This window comes from Arachis ipaensis, chromosome B10, assembly GCF_059453495.1.
Source record: "Arachis ipaensis isolate K30076 ecotype BB chromosome B10, ASM5945349v1, whole genome shotgun sequence".
NCBI lineage: Eukaryota > Viridiplantae > Streptophyta > Magnoliopsida > Fabales > Fabaceae > Arachis > Arachis ipaensis.
The window spans coordinates 147,438,154-147,455,271 of NC_142435.1; the positions used below are offsets into that span (position 1 = coordinate 147,438,154).

At 30.3% G+C, this 17,118-nt stretch overlaps 3 protein-coding genes across 3 annotated transcripts; all 3 read left to right on the top strand.

Moving 5' to 3' along the window:
- Positions 1-6,469: 6,469 nt before the first annotated feature.
- LOC107622556 (glutamate dehydrogenase 1) lies at positions 6,470-10,448 on the top strand. Its single transcript, XM_016324500.3, has 8 exons — positions 6,470-6,648; positions 6,758-6,871; positions 7,645-7,941; positions 8,021-8,137; positions 8,651-8,901; positions 9,025-9,100; positions 9,176-9,262; positions 9,941-10,448. Exons 1-8 carry the CDS (start codon positions 6,541-6,543, stop codon positions 10,124-10,126), a joined length of 1,236 nt encoding a protein of 411 aa, XP_016179986.1. The 5' UTR covers positions 6,470-6,540; the 3' UTR covers positions 10,127-10,448.
- Positions 10,449-10,551: 103 nt separating this feature from the next.
- On the top strand, positions 10,552-14,236 carry LOC107622559 (putative galactose-1-phosphate uridyltransferase). Its single transcript, XM_088486013.1, has 4 exons — positions 10,552-10,602; positions 11,603-12,112; positions 12,559-12,849; positions 13,701-14,236. The coding sequence occupies exons 2-4, from the start codon at positions 11,624-11,626 to the stop codon at positions 13,965-13,967; spliced, it is 1,047 nt and encodes a 348-aa protein (XP_088342139.1). The 5' UTR covers positions 10,552-10,602; positions 11,603-11,623; the 3' UTR covers positions 13,968-14,236.
- A 194-nt stretch (positions 14,237-14,430) lies between these two features.
- Positions 14,431-17,113, top strand: NDF5 (NDH-dependent cyclic electron flow 5). The gene is made up of 3 exons (XM_016324501.3): positions 14,431-15,063; positions 15,297-15,743; positions 16,754-17,113. Exons 1-3 carry the CDS (start codon positions 14,539-14,541, stop codon positions 16,946-16,948), a joined length of 1,167 nt encoding a protein of 388 aa, XP_016179987.1. The 5' UTR covers positions 14,431-14,538; the 3' UTR covers positions 16,949-17,113.
- Positions 17,114-17,118: the final 5 nt, after the last annotated feature.

Sequence of the window (17,118 nt, forward strand, 5' to 3'; positions counted from 1 at the left end):
ACTATATTTTTATATTAAAATACAAAATTGTGGGACAGAAATTTTTGTAATTGTAGAAATAGCCATAGATATACATATTTTTTATTTTTATATTTTGCATTTTTTATTTCTTTATTTTTACTTTGTATTCGAATCAACACTAACCAATTCTTCGCTTTTTAGTTTTTATACTAAAAATATTCACCAATTAATATTTTCCTATCTAAATAAATACAATCTAAGACAAAATGAGAACTAAATATCTAATTGCAATCCTTTTAAAACTTACTAAATTACCATTTTTTTTAGTACAACTAAATATTTTTTAAATATTGTCTTTTATTCGGTCTTTAGAAAAAAGAAAAAATAAAAAACAAATAATTTCTCTAATTTTTTTACCAATGGTACCGTAAAAATGAATATTTAAATTAATTAAATATTAATAAATTTTTAAAAACTTAGCAAAAGCTAAATTTTAAAGGACAAGTAGTATTTTCATTTTTTTTATACTATTTATCAACATGTCACCGTTTTTTTTTTTGCAGATGGTAGCAATTTTTTTCTTTAGTGCTTAAGGCCTAAATGGAATAATAGCCAATGAACTATAATTCAAATGATATAGTCTCTCCACTCTTACTTAGAGATCTCGAGTTTGAGTCTCACGCCTAACTTTGGAAAAAAAAAATAATAATAACTTCAATAAAAAAGTTTTGAATGAAACAACTCCTTCACCACATTATAAAAAATCCTCAAGGAAAAAATATCTTCAACATGAAAAAAGGTTGTGACTTTATGTTATTCTAAACTTGACCCTTCATCTAAAATTTAACAATACATATTATTTTGTTCTTGGATTTACCATACCAAAATAGCGAAGGTTGAGGTTACTATCAAATAGTTTCTTCTCCTCTCTTCTCACGTCTCCATGACAAAAAAACATGGAGATATTTATTATGATATGCATGAAGTCACCAAGCTGTGAATAAGAAAGAAAACGAAAATATGGTTGCAAACAAAATGAGATTTATTAAGAGATGGCCCACTTGGGAGAACTACTCTCTCAATTTGCATCCATGGATGATTTCTAATGGCACACGTTGTTCAGTGATTGTTAAGTTGCATTGTCAATATAAGTGACTGGTTGGTAGGTGTTAGTTGGAATTACACAAATTTGTTCAATGTATTTTGAAAGAAAGTACAAATTTGCATAACCTTTTTGGAAACATGTTAAGGATACTTGTCAAGGATTCGGATAATATTTTATTTTATTTTATTTTATTAAAAAATAGAATTAAAGGATTCCAATAATATAAGATTCGGAACTTGAGAATCAGGAAAAGGGTGAGTGACATTGGACAAAAGGGAATCTCAATTATATACTTGAGAAATTTTGTGCTTTTAATTTTTTTTATTTTACAAAATTTTATGAAAATGAAAAGTTGAAACAATAAAATATGGTTATGTTTTTGAAACATTATATTCTTCGGAAAATGAATAATTTTTTTTTCTTAGTATCTTTTCTTACATTTGATTCTAAGGCTAAGTTTGTTTCTGATAATAAGACAGGACAAAACATTGAGAATAAGATAAGACACTGAAGGACAGAAACATAAATTTTTGTGTTCTTGTATTCTGTTTGGTGAAAAACTAAAATAAATTATGAAAATTTAACTTATTCTCATTTTTTTCATTTAAAAAATTTGAAATAAAAAATATAATAATAAAAAATATAATCATAAAAAATTAATAAAAATAATAAAAAAATAAAAAATAAGTTGTGTTTCTTGTTAGTATTTATGTGTCTTTTCTTTTAGGATGGACACAAAATACATTAATACATTGTCTCTGTTCATGTCTCTTTTACCAAACACGATTATGTGTTTCTATGTCCCTATTGTCCTATCCCTATAAACAAACGCAGCCTAAAATATGATTGACAGTAAAATTTGAATACATGATTCTATTAAGAATTAAAGTATGTTACGTTATTATAAAGGTTTTCACAAGTGTTAGGTGTAATCTAGCACCATACATATTTTTTTTTCATCATATTTAAATTTTATAAAATATAATATCATAATTTAGAAAAAAAATATCCATCTCCGTTTATTGGTGAAAGTGTTGAGCTGTAACTTTCCTTTTGCTCTTGCATCTGATGGCTTTTTTCATTGATTTAAATATTAATAAATATTATTTTTTAAAATTATCATAAAAAAATCTTCTAATAATACACGTGAGTTATTATTATTATTATTATTATTTTTTGTTACCCACGGTATCTCCCAATCCGATAGGCTAAAGACTAATTCGTCGCGGATCGGAGCTCCATTTAAGGGTCTGTCGCTGGCCAATGAGTTGCTGCATGCACAAGATGAGAGTCAAACCCCCGACACTTACTTAAACAGACGAGTGAACTGACCACTCGATCAACCTAAAATTATTATTATTATTATTATTAACGCACGTGAATACTACACACAAAATTGGGTTTACAAAGATTTTTTTTTTGTCAGTGGATTGAACAACCTCCAATTATAGATACTCCAATAGATTGGATAATTTTCAATCCCTAGGTATACAATACACCCACACACTCTTCACATATTTTATCACATTTTTTCCTCAATTACAAAGATCTGACACCTATTTTGTATAAGGTGCCTGCAAAATGGGCTGCCATTTTATTTTTGGCCCAATACAAAATGTAAATGGAGTTTACTCAGAGGCCCAACTCCTTCGAAAAAAAAAAAGACGGCAATGGTGGTCAGATTAGACTGGAGGGAAGCAAATACCAAAAAAAAAAATTTAAATACCAAAAAAAAAAAAGACTGGAGGGAAGCCTTTTTGGAATAGGACTTGATTAAAAAATTACTAGAAGCTTTTGGTTCTTGTGATTGTTGGATCAACCATATCATCAAGTGTGTGACTTCAATAGTGACATGCATATCATTTTTCACCTTATTTGTTTATCCTTGCTGCTAAAGGCTAAAGCTCTTTCCAATTTGTTTTGGAAAACTCAAGCATCTCCTATGGATGAATGAAGTTAAAAGGATTTAGATTGTGGTGGAAGAATACTGATAAATAAAGAGAATTACTGGATAAGCTTAGAGAAACTCACAATAAGCAAACAGTGGATGGATCATGGATGGGTTTATTTTAATGATTTTTCAATTGAATAAGGCTGTGCATATAAGCAATTTTTGTTGGAATGCATAAATACCTCTAATTATTAGATAAACAATGTTACGTTATCAGTAAATATTATTATTTTAAATTAATATTTAATTAGTAATAATTTTACATTTATATTTATAAGTATTTATATACATAGATTAATATAATTTATACTTATATTTTTTAAAATTTATTACATAAATTAATAAAATTTATTTGTTAAAAATAATTTAATGTTTGTATTTGACTAAAATTACTAAAAAATAATGTTCCCTAGAGTTTCTGTTATTATATTACATTTGTATTCATAATAAAATATAAATTATTTTGTTGAATTTTATGTTATAAATTATAATATATTTACAAAACGTTTGACTGAACTTCTAAACTTTTGAATGAATTTGAACCCTTCAATTATCTAAGAGAGCATCTGGTGCATGGCTTTGAGAGCATCATATCATAACCACGTTCTTTTGAGTCAACGTAGACTTCGTGCAAGGCAAGTACATGGTGACAAAGAAATTATGTGGCAAAACGTTGTTGTATTTCAAAGTTTCAATAATAAATGGACAATAAAAATAAAAATATGACTCAAGCTTTGTAATTTCTATTAACACGTGGAATAAAATATTTGAGAATTAACTATGTACTAAAAAAATTTAGACCCCGATTAAATCCTAAAAAATATTATCCATAAAATAGATTTTAAGTGATTTAAAAATATAATAAAAATAATTAATAAATATTATATTTTTTATAAGTGAATTTTATATTTAATAAATGATTTATTTAATTAATCTGAATTTTTTAATATCATTTAAATAAATATTTAGAAAGTACATAAAAAAACAGAGTAAAATTTGCTTTTTAGATTTTTTATTTAAAAAAATGGTCATTCACAATATTTTTTTTTTTGAAAATCACTAAATATAAAATTAGAAATAAGTATTATTTTGGTTCCTAAAATTTAGGGTTAAAATCAAATTCATCCCAACGTTATTTTTTGCATTAAAATTGTTCTTTTTATTTTTTACGGATAAAAATACTCTCTACCATCACCACCTTTACCACTACTACCATCTCTTTTACTCTCACTAAATATCAATAATCAGATTTAAGAACACAATATTCAACATCAACAATAATCCATTATTTAAATTCAGAAATAACAACATCAACTACATCTCTTTTCCTCTCTTCCTTTCTCCTTCTGGACATTTTTTTTAAGTTTATATTTTTTATTAGGAATAATTTAGTAATAAAATAAAAAATTTTATTAAAAATGACAATTTTAATATACCAAAAATAATGTTGGAGACTATTTTAAATCCAAAATAAGTTGAAGGCGAATTTGATTTTGATCCTAAATTTTAAAAATTAAAACAATACTTATCCCTATAAAATTATTAAATATTAAAGATAAAAATATCTTAATTTTTTGATAGTATTTACAAAAATTTGTATTAAAATATAATTTTTTAAATTTTTTTAGAATATATATTAAATATTTTTGTTATCGCATTTTTTAATTTTTTAAGAATTTATTTACTCTTAACATTTTTTAAAATTATTTTTGTTAACATTATTACGAACTTTTAAATATTATTTTAGTAGGTTACTCAATATTTGACGAAGAGTTAATTGATTTGAATTTTGACCAGCAAAATTAAATGTACATTATCACGTGGAGGTAATGTAACGTGGTTTAAGAAACCTTTATTTTGAAGTTTCCAGAATATATTATAAACTCTGAATGCCAACTAGAAGATAAGAAAGCCGAACATGCTGGACAGTTCAGATGCTAGTTTTTCTTCTAAATAATTAAATTTTAAGAACGAGCAGGCAATTATTTAGAATAAAAAATAAAATTAATAAAAGAAAGAGGATAGAATAAAATAGGCACACCGACTAATAAACATATTCTAACAAATCGGTGAGCATTTTCTCCTACTTTGATGGATACAGAACAAAAAATGTGTCCTCTAACAATTTTCCATCTACTTGGATGAAAAGGACGCAACAACATCTTCAAAAATGAAATTCATAAAGCCATATCAAATCAAATTATAATTACTAGAATAATTAAAATCTTGATTTAATTCTTAAAATTTATACTAGAATAATTTTATAATTTAAATATTATTAAAATTTTACGTTTTATACATTTAATTTATTTTTTTAATTTTACGTAAAATTTTAATTTTTTATAGCTTATCTTATTTTTAACTAGGGTTGTATTAAGATGGATTTTTAAAAAAAAATTGGATAAACATATATAAGAGACATGCTTTTTTAATTGATAATTCAAAACCTTTTCTTTATTAAAATAAAATTTTAAAAAAATGTATTAACGCATTTTTAACAATTTTGAAAAGCTATTTTTTCTCTACAAAAGTCAATCTAAATGCACCAATAGCCAAGTGGAACAATTTGATTTCTTTTTTTTTTTTTTGTAATTTTGGTTCCACCCCTTGTAGTTCCGTTTTTTACTTTTTAGACTAATTTGCTAGAGGTGTTTGCGGTGCAGTTTGGTTCGGTTTTAAGAAAAAAAAGTCATCCGATCCGAACGTTTAATTTATGTGTGGTGTAGTTTGGATTGGATGAACTTTTTTTAGAAATCCGATCCGATCTGATATGATTACAAGCTGTTTGGATCGGTTTGGATTTGTGATTTTTTAAATAAAAAATTAAATACATATAACAAGTTTCAACATCAAATTTTAAATAATTAACAATGACATAACAAGTCTTAGCAATATCTTAAAAAGCAACGATAACATAACAATAGAAATAAAATTATAGGTTAATTAAAATAAATAAATAAATAATATTTTAAACATAAAATATTTATTAAATAATAATAATATATAAATAATAAAAAAATATATAACAAATTGAACATATTATAAGTATAATCATGAATATAATAATAAAATAATAATATTATAATACATTGTGCGGTTTGAATTGAATTAGAGCGATTATAAAAAATAGATCCGAAATCCTATCCAATCCAACCATTTACAAAAAATAGAATCCAATCAAATTCGAATTAGTGCGATTTTAATTGAATTTTGAATTTGAACAACCCTACTAATTGCTGTAACGCTGACTTTGATCCACGTATTGTTTCACGTTTTGCTTTATACTTATCCATGTTAGATGCCGCCAAACTCTTACTAGTAATTAATTGTTAAACGTTTTATTATATGCTTTTTATAGTATGAAATAGTGGACGTGTTTTTCTTCTTCACGTTTATCTTGTATTTTTTTTTTCTCCACACGATACCTATATAAATACACTCGCAACAACTATTTTCCGCATCTTTCAAATAATAACTACTTTCTATAAGATTGGATTTGTGTGTATTACATTTTGGGAGAAAAATGAATGCATTAGCAGCCACAAACAGGAACTTTAGGTTGGCTTCTAAGCTTCTTGGAATAGATTCAAAGCTTGCCAAGAGTTTGCTGATTCCATTCAGGGAAGTGAAGGCAAGTGTGTGAATCTCAAAACAAGAATATGTGTTTGTTTGTTTGTTAATAATTAATTAGTTCTTCGTTCTTGCAAAATAATCTTCCATCACCATTTTTTCTAATGCAGGTTGAGTGTACAATACCAAAAGACGATGGAAGCTTAGCAACTTACGTTGGATTCAGAATTCAACATGATAATTCTAGAGGACCAATGAAAGGAGGGATTCGATACCATCCACAGGTTTTCCTTTCTTTTCCTTTTTTTTATTAAAAAAAAAAAACAGAAAGAGACCATTTTTTTAAAAGGTAATATAATAATTTAGTTAAATTATATCATCATTTTTAATTAATAATTTCGCATAAAGATAATTTCATGTTCATGTTTTTTAAAGTAATTGAAAATTTTAAAATATTAAAAACAGGCTCAAATTTTTAAATTTTTTGGTTATGAGCTATGATGCACAGAAACTAACGTAAGTTGGCACAGATGGATGAGGATTTGTGCCTCTTAATCATCTCTCCCTTTGTACAATAGAGGTTTAGGGATGTCCGATTCAGTATTAGAGATATAACCATTAGTGTTATCTTTTTCCATCAGTTGAAACTTTTGGAATGAGTGGTATCATGACATAGTATCATAGCTCTAGATCCGAAATGTTAAGAATTCGATTTTTGGTGAACCCAAAATTAGCTTAAGTTTTTGGGATGAGATGTTTATTATCCCGACTACCCGAATGGTTATTCTAGATAATATGAGTATATTCATTTTTTAACTCATATAACCCATTATACACATTGTACAAATATTCTATTCGCTTCCTATCAGGACTCAATTAAAAAAGTGTCTATACTTCACATGTTATGAAAATGAAACAAACTAATTGGTTCAATAAGATTAATTGAAGACCGAAAACTAATTAATTTAAAATAATAAAACATAAAATTATTGCTTTTCTTTTTAAAATTATATATAAACTATAAAATAAATAATGAAATTGTTTGGCACTGTGAAAGGTTGAAACGGACGAAGTGAATGCTTTGGCGCAACTAATGACGTGGAAGGCAGCAGTAGCAAACATACCATATGGTGGTGCGAAAGGAGGCATAGGTTGTGATCCTTCAGAATTAACTGTTTCTGAGTTGGAAAGACTTACCCGAGTTTTCACTCAGAAAATTCATGATCTCATTGGAATTCAGATTGATGTTCCAGCACCTGACATGGGAACTGGACCCCAGACTATGGCCTGGATCCTAGATGAGTATTCCAAATTTCATGGCCACTCACCTGCAATTGTCACCGGCAAACCTATTGTATGTTTTCTTAAATGCAATTCAAATGTTTAATTATAAATTGCACCTAAATTCAATTAATAAACCCTAATTTGCGTAGGATCTTGGTGGATCTCTGGGGAGAGATGCAGCTACAGGGCGAGGAGTGCTGTTTGCAACTGAGGCTTTGCTTAATCAGCATGGAAAGACAATATCAGGCCAACGCTTTGTCATACAGGTACTCATATTATCTGTATTTTTATACAAATTAATTATTTTTTAGTATTTATATTATATAATTGTTTATCTAATATTTTATAAAATCAATTTAATTATTTGACTCTCAGTGGAAAGTAATTTTATAAGTGTCTTTTAAAAGAACGGAATGGATATGATTGGAAGATTGTATAGACATGTATCAAAATTAAACTCATTGTATATACTCTAATATTAGATACTCAAATTAAACAACCAACTTGGATTGGTCGAGTGGTTAGCTCACTCGTCCGCTTAAGCAAGTATCCAGATCAAATCCCGTCTTGTGTATACAGCAACTCATTGATTAGAGGCGGACTCTTAGACGGAGATCAGATGTACAACAAATTAGTCCTTATCCTCCAGAAACCATGAGCAACTTAAAAAAATTACTCAAATTAAACGTTTATAACATTTTGACATGTTTGAAAACAAAACTTAGTATCATATAAAGAATTTATATATGAGATGAAATGGATGTTGTTAATCTGTTCAGGGATTTGGGAATGTGGGGTCTTGGGCTGCCAAATTAATAAGCGAAAAAGGTGGAAAAGTGGTAGCAGTGAGTGACATAACCGGAGGAATCAAGAACAGTGAAGGTTTGAACATCCCAAGCCTACTAAAACATTCTAAAGAACACAGAGGAGTAAGAGGATTTCAAGGTGGAGATCCTATTGATCCCAATTCAATATTGCTTCAAGATTGTGATGTTCTCATTCCTGCAGCTCTTGGTGGTGTCATCAATAGGTGCTTTAATTTACTCCAGTTTCTTTTTCTCTATTTTCTTCTATAAAATACACATTTATATACTCAAATTCTATTGTGCTAAGTCTTAACTTATTTGGTTTTCAACTTGTGCTATAATCGAAGGGAAAATGCAAATGAGATCAAAGCCAAATTCGTTGTTGAAGCAGCCAATCATCCAACTGACCCAGAGGCTGATGAGGTTGGTTTTAATATCTTCTCTCCTTGCCTTCTCTCAATCAGAAAGTATAATGTTAACCATTGTTCTATGTTGCAGATTCTCAAAAAGAAAGGAGTAGTGATCCTCCCAGATATATTGGCAAATTCAGGAGGAGTTACAGTTAGCTACTTTGAATGGGTGCAGGTACTAATCCAATTATATTCTAGCGAGTTTGAAAATTAGTTATTTTTAGGGGTGTAAGTTATCGAATCGGACCGAAAATTACCGCAAAACTGAACCGAAAATTACAACAACCGATTTAAAAACCGAAAAAATCGTTTTTTTTTTGTTTTTTCCTGACAAAACCGATCGATTCGGTTCGGTTTTCGGTTGGCTCGATAGAAACCGAACCGAAGATATGCATACATTTCAATGTTTTAACCATTTTAACTTTTAACCTAACAACAAAAATCCTCAACCCCTAACCATTTCAATGTTTTACTCTTATTATTTCAGTTTATTGACTATTTTAAACCTCTAATTATTGTGATTTATATTCTTCTCATTAGAAATTAAAAACCAAAAAAATCGACCGAACTAAACCGCTGTTAGTTCGGTTCGATTCGGTTCGGTTGTTGTAAAAACAGTAAACCGAATATATCGGTTCGATTGGTTTTTGGTCCAAAACCGAACCAAACTGAACCGATAACACCCCTAGTTATTTTTACTGATATTGCAAAACAGTATATGAAATTTCCAATTCTATATTTCTGTCCATGTGACACAATCGAAATATAAACCCAAATATGAAATTAGAACAATATTGGAACATGTCTAAAAAGTCCACAATCCAATAAATGATAATTTTGGCACACATGACAGAATATACAAGGGTTCATGTGGGATGAAGAGAAGGTGAACAAAGAGTTGAAGACATACATGACCAAAGGTTTCAAAGATGTGAAGGAGATGTGCAAAACCCATGATTGTGATCTTCGTATGGGAGCCTTTACCCTTGCTGTTAACCGTGTGGCAAGGGCTACACTCCTTAGGGGTTGGGAAGCTTGATCACTCTTCATTCTTCAGATCATTGTCTTTGCTCATTATTTCAGCAATGTAGATTCAGTGTTCAAGTTTCAGTCTCTGCAATACCATACATTTTTTTTTGTTTGTTGTTGTTGTTCTCAGCAACCTTTACTAATTCAGATAAATCTCATCTGTAAATGCTTCGAAAATTTTGTTGATTTGTTCTCCTCACATCCACTTTTTTGTGTTTTCTTTTTCATGGTTTCTTTATATTCTTATTCTTATGAAAAGAACTTCATTGAATTATTGTATCAACATATTTATTTTGACATAATGTTGTATAAATATATCTGTTTCTCTGTTAGTCTTGGAGCATTGAGCAGGGAATATTGTTATTTATATTTATTTTATTATTTTTCTTTGTATTTAATTTTAATTTTTTTGGTAAAATTTGTATTTAAAATTATGAGATTCTGAGTGATAATTCTGGAATAAGAGATACTAAGAATAAGAAGATTGTGACACCTAAGAAAAAGGGATATAAAAAATTGTGCTTTTGCATTTTGTTAGAATCTAGTTTGTTTGATAGTTTAAAATTTTAGTCTATTGAACATGTTGAAACATAATTCGGTGACACAATTCTTACATGTAAACAAGATTCATTAACTTTGACGGAGATATTAAGTAGGGACAGAAAGCGTGATAAAGTTAATTGCTAAAGACTATAATATCGTTTTTCAATCGATAAGTTAGAGATTATCAATTCATAAAATAATTAGCAACTGAATTGAAGTTTTATCAAGGAAATAAATTAACATTTATGTCTTTCTTGTGTAAATTTATGAAACTGATTTTATACTATTAAGAGATAGACATTTGATAATAAAATTATTTGAATTTTTTAAATTATACTTCTTAATCTAATCTCCTCCCCATTCTCATACTCAATTCTTTACCATCATTAATTCATTATCTAAATTATTTTTCATCCAATTCTCATCTGTCATTATAAGTCGCCTATTTGATTTGAATACAGAAACAAAGAAAGTATTGGACTGGCGTATGGGAAGGAGGAGTGTTTCACCTCGTTGTGGGATCAGAGAAAGCAGACCATGCGAGTTGTGTTCCTCAAAATGTAAAAAAAAAATTACCCAGAACAAGAAAAACGGAGGGTCCAAATTCCACGTTTCAAATTTCAAATTTCATCAGCTGCAAATCGGACCATGCGATTTGTGAAGCAAAATTTCATGACCAAAAAACTCGCATGGTCCGAGTTGTGTACTCTGAGTTTTTTTCAATTTTTTAAACACAAATCAGGCCCTCCAATTTGTGTACTCTGAATTTTTTTTAATTTTTTAAACACAAATCGAAAGGTTCAATTTGTATACTCCCACAATTTTAAAAAATACCAAAAATTACTATGTTAGAATATATTACTCGTTTTACTTCCGTATCAAAATTTTTTAGCCTCATAAGTCATCTACTTTTATTTTCGTCTACAAATGAAAAGTGAATAAGAAAAGGAACAAACAGCGTGAGATGGCAGCAACTACAAGTGGTAGCGCAGGGAATCGAATCCCAGAGCTGAGAAAAGACGCAATCTCAAACCGATGGGTAATATTCTCACCTGCCAGAGCCAAACGACCCTCCGAATTCAAGTCCAACTCGCCGGCCGTCTCAGACCAACAGCTTCACCAGCGATGCCCTTTCTGCATCGGCAATGAGCACCAGTGCGCTCCTGAGATCTTCCGCTTTCCACCTGACAACCCCGATTGGACCCTCCGCCTCATCCAGAACCTTTATCCTGCTCTCTCCCGCGACCTCCCTTCCCCCGCCCCTGCCCGACTCGCTAACAACCTCACCGGTTCGGTTCTTGATGGCTTCGGCTTCCACGACGTCATAATCGAGACCCCGGTTCATTCGGTTCAGCTATTGGATTTATCGCCGCACGATGTTGCCCAGGTTTTCCTCGCTCATATCAAGAGGATCCACCAGCTCGCTACCAATGACTCTATCAAATATGTGCAGGTTAGTTTTTTTTTTCTTTTTTGCGGTTTGGAGTTCTTGACAATCTTGTTAGTTTGGTTAGTATCTTAGACACATAAATTCTTAGTGTTAGGGGATATTAGATTCGTAAGACTCGCATTCAGTTTTCCTTGTGCGAAGTTGATAGTTGAGTTTAACACATTGCTATCTAACGATTTTCAACTATTATCTTCACGCGAAGACATCTGCATACAAGTTTTCATCTATTGGATTTGTTTGATTGTTACTAAATACATTTTAAACTATTAGTATTTTAATCAAATGGAAGTAGTTTCAAGCTAAATTTCTGACATTTTCAATAATGACTTCAGAAATTACGCTAAATCTAATCTTGCATTTTTATCAATAATACTTTCCTTCTTCATTGTCTTCTTGCACTTGCTTCATATAATTTATCATGTATAAACTTGATGTATTAACATTTGAAGGTGTTCAAAAACCATGGTGCTTCAGCTGGTGCATCAATGACTCATTCTCACAGTCAGATGATAGCTCTTCCTGTTATTCCACCTAATGTTTCCGCTCGTCTCGGAAATATGAAGGATTATTTCGAGAAGACAGGCAAATGTTGTATTTGTGAAATTCAACAGGAGGATCTTTTAATTGATACATCTGATAACTTCTTTTCACTGGTTCCGTATGCCGCTACATTTCCTTTTGAGATATGGATTGTTCCCAGGCATCACTCAGCTCATTTCCATGAATTGGATGCCGAAAAGGTAGTGTTTCTTTGTTCTTCAAGTGTTAATAATGATTAAGTGAAAATTATTTATTTCTATTTCAATATAGGACATATGATATAAGTCATGGATTAAAAGTCTTAACTTTAACCGAAGAATTAGTGCCAGCTGTTATAGTTTTGGTGCAGGGGACATAAACGTGTTGAACAATTAGATTTGAAATGTTGTTAGACAGTTAGTTGTTTCTGTTGTGTAGTATGGTAATTTTAGAATACAATTGCATTAATTGTGCTTGGAATCATGAGATTGGTGAAGTGCTTATAAAACTATAATAAGAACTCGGTAAAGACGAGTAGTATTTGTGTACGTGGTGTTGCTTAGATGTTATGCAAATAGCACTTAAAGCAATAGGGGATTTTATTGCTATTGCAGAGCAATTAGATATACAACAACCAAGTTTTCTCTCTCTAGGCGTAATGAAAAAATACAACTCCTCAGTCATGCCATGTTTGCAGCTAATCAATCTTGTGCAAAACCCTGATTTCCATTGAAGAAGCTGGAAATTGGCAATGATCTCGGAAGAGAATGATAGCTATCTATAAAAAGTGATTTGTGGTCTAACAGACATTGTGATTTGAGAATTTATTATGATGGTGCAGATTGAGCTTCTTTAACAGAACAGATTGCTTGCCCTAAACCCACATTGTGTATTGTGCAATGCCATGGTTTAGCATATTTGATCATATGCTCCTTGTGTAGCCATATCTAGAACTAGTTGCGCACTATTATCATTTATCAACTATTTATATTCGTTTATTAATTTGTCCTTTTCAATTTCAAGGAGTGATTATTGTTATTATTATTACTATTTCTTGACTTTGATTTTGTAGGCCATTGACCTTGGAAGGTTGTTGAAACTAATGCTTAGAAAGATGTCTCTGCAATTGAACAATCCACCGTTCAATTATATGATTCACACTAGTCCATTGCACAGTAATGCATCAGAATTAGCATACACTCATTGGTTCATACAGATAGTGCCTCAACTAACACTGACTGCGGGTTTTGAAATCGCAACTGGGTGTCACATAAATCCTGTTTTCCCGGAAGATGCTGCGAAGGTTCTGAGAGAAGTAAATGTACCAGAGTCAGGATGAACCAGGTAGAAACATGAATGTATTGAGACCTAATTGATCAACTATCCTGTGATCGATTGTATACTTCGAATCTCCATTGAGGGAGTTCAACATCTTGCATGTGACTTCAATCCTAGTCCTGAAACCATAAGTTATCGGATATTGGAAGCAAACCATTTACTATGAATAAGTATGTTGGCAAAAACCTTGAGATACTGAAAATTGGAATGAAATGTTGATTATGAATATGTGGGTTCATTTAGGAACGAGTTATGTTGAACTTATGAATGGTTCCATCATTTCAGTTTTCTTTCTTTTATAATGAGTAGTTTCCACAGATTATATGTCCCTTTGTAAATAAATTGAAAGAAAGAAAGAAATTTCATTGATAAAATGTGTAATGAAAGACAAGCCAGTGTGTTGGGAAAAGGACAAACACTAAGAAATATCTTGGAAATATCTTAGATTATAAATGTGTAATGTAAACTTCACAGAACCAACCTCAGCCCTCACCTTATCCTCTTATCAATTCTCTCTTGGTCCCTCCAAAATGTGCATAACGAGACCTCACTTGCTATGAACCTTAGAAAGCATGGCTCTAATAACTTCCCTTTTACTCCCCACTCAATTCAATTCCAGCAGCTTAGCTATAACTTGTGCTATTAACACACCTTCACACACTTATTTTAAATTTCCCTCAGGAAACCACACTTTCAACTCCTGCAAGCCATTGGCAGCAGTTGCTTCTTCAGTTCCATACCAACCCACCAACAACTTGGACTACCTTGAAAAAGAAGAGTTCATTGGACATGATGGAGTCACCTTTGAAGCAGTCGGCGATGGCTCCGTCGTTGCCAAGATGGAACTGAAAAACGGAAGCGTTGTGAGCATGTTGCTGCCCAGTGGGGTGATCACCTCCTACAAGGCTCCCATGTGGCATGGCGGCACGGTGGAGCTGCTGCACACTGCGGTGTCAGAGGGAGATCATGGTGCTGCCCTCATTCAAGGAGGGATCTTTTCAAACTTCACTTTCACAACTGATGACTGCCAAGTTTCTTTCTCTCCAACTCATTGGGTCCTCAGTAAAATTAAAAGCCACCCTGAGGAATCCATTAAGGTCTTGTTTTCCTTTGCATAACTCAGTAACTCCATAATGGATTGCTTTACTCCCATAAATATGAACACAACTTGTTACAGTTAGTTAAGAGTGGAAATTCACGTGCAGTTGTCAAAGCTGATATTTAACTATTGTCATTACATATTAAAGCAACTGCACGTGAGTTGTCACCTATGTAGTAGCTTATAATGTTTTAATTTATATACTTAGATCCTAGAACATATGTGGTGCAGGTAGAATTAATAAATAAATCATCAGAGGACAAGATTGGAATTAAGTACATTGTAACTTTAGAAGAAGATGGGTTGCAGTCAGAGTTTGAAGTCCAAAACTCAATGCATTTACCCCTTCAGATAACAGGGTCCATCCTGAGCCATCTGACAGTGAGTTCACCAGAAGCAACCTATGCAGTTGGATTAGAAAGATCAAATTACTGGAGGAGGCCCCTTTTGGAATCAGAATTTATTTTGAGTCCTCCTCCGGATTCTAATTACCAAGAAGGGTTTGGAAAAATATGGAACATACCAGCACTTCAGCAACTAATTCCTCATTGGGGTGCAACAAAAGATCAGAACAAAGAAGATATGAGTGGTGAAGAAGAGGATGGGTATAAGAATTTACGAGACAAGATTAGTCTCATTTACACAGATGCCCCTCGTAGTATTACAGTTATTGATAGGGTAAGTAATCCTCTAGTTTTGGTAGCTACAATAGGAGAGAATAAATCACTAATTTAGTTCTCAAAAAATTATGATTTTGATTTTTGACAATTTAGTTTTTAAAAATAATAAATATCTCTGTAATTCTTTAAACTAAAAATGTTTGATAAAATGTATTTTAAAATAAGATTTTGCTAACTTCTGTCTTAAGACACATGTTAAGAATGGGAGCCACTTACATAAAGACATTTAAAACGTCTTTTTTTTAATATATTTTTTTAATAATTAAAATTTAACTTATATAATCAATCAAACTGTATTATTTTTATCAAAATTATACCAAATAAATTGGTTTGACCGAAAAATTGATAAATTAAATCTTAAACTGATCTAAATTAATATTTTTTTATAAAGATGATTATAATATCTCTATTATAAAAAATGACTTAAAATATATATATATTTTATTTTTAAAAATTCTAAATCCTAATTCTTCTCTTCTCTATATGCAGTCATAGAATTAGAATTTAGGGTTTTTAAAATTAATATATATAATAAGAGGATTTTAGATATTTTTTATAATAAGAGTATTATAGTCATTTTCTATAAAAAAATTAATTTAGATCAGTTCAACATTTAGTTTATCAATTTTTTGGTCAAATCAATTTATTTGGTCGAATTTTGACAAAAATAACATACTTTGATTTTTTTTGGTGACTATACTTTGATTGATTTTATAGGTTGAATTTTAATTATTAAAAAACGTCTTTAGAAAAAACGTTTTAAGCGTCTTTATGTGAGTAGCTCCCGTTAAGAATACTATAAAAAAAAATATTTTATTAAATAGCTAAATCTTTAAAAAATATTTTATCAAATTTTAGTAGTGAGGAGTTCTTATTTGAACTAAAAAGTTGATGGCTAATTAAGGTAACCCACATTTGGCATCTAATTTAATTTTCAGTCCAAAAATGTGATTTATTTCATGCTAATTCTTTTCATGATTTCATGAAATAAATGTTTCCTTGTATCAGGGTAGAAGAAACTCATTGTCAATTGGAAGGATCGGATTGGACGAGATGTACCTCTTCAGTCCTGGCTCAAAAGTTGAAATTTACAGCAAGTATTCTTACATATTGGTTGGCCAAACTGCCATTCTCAAACCAATAGTAGTAAATCCTCAAGATGTTTGGAACGGAGGGCAATACATACACAATCCAAATCTATAATATGATGCTTAAGCTAAGCTTATATTACAATTAATAGAAAATTATGATTCATGTTTGCAATTTTGGTTTCTCTTTTGAATTTTTATTTCCATTCGATATTTGTATATAAAATATTTACTTTGACTTAATTATTAAAGTATTATACTAATTCTAAACCATACACAAGTACA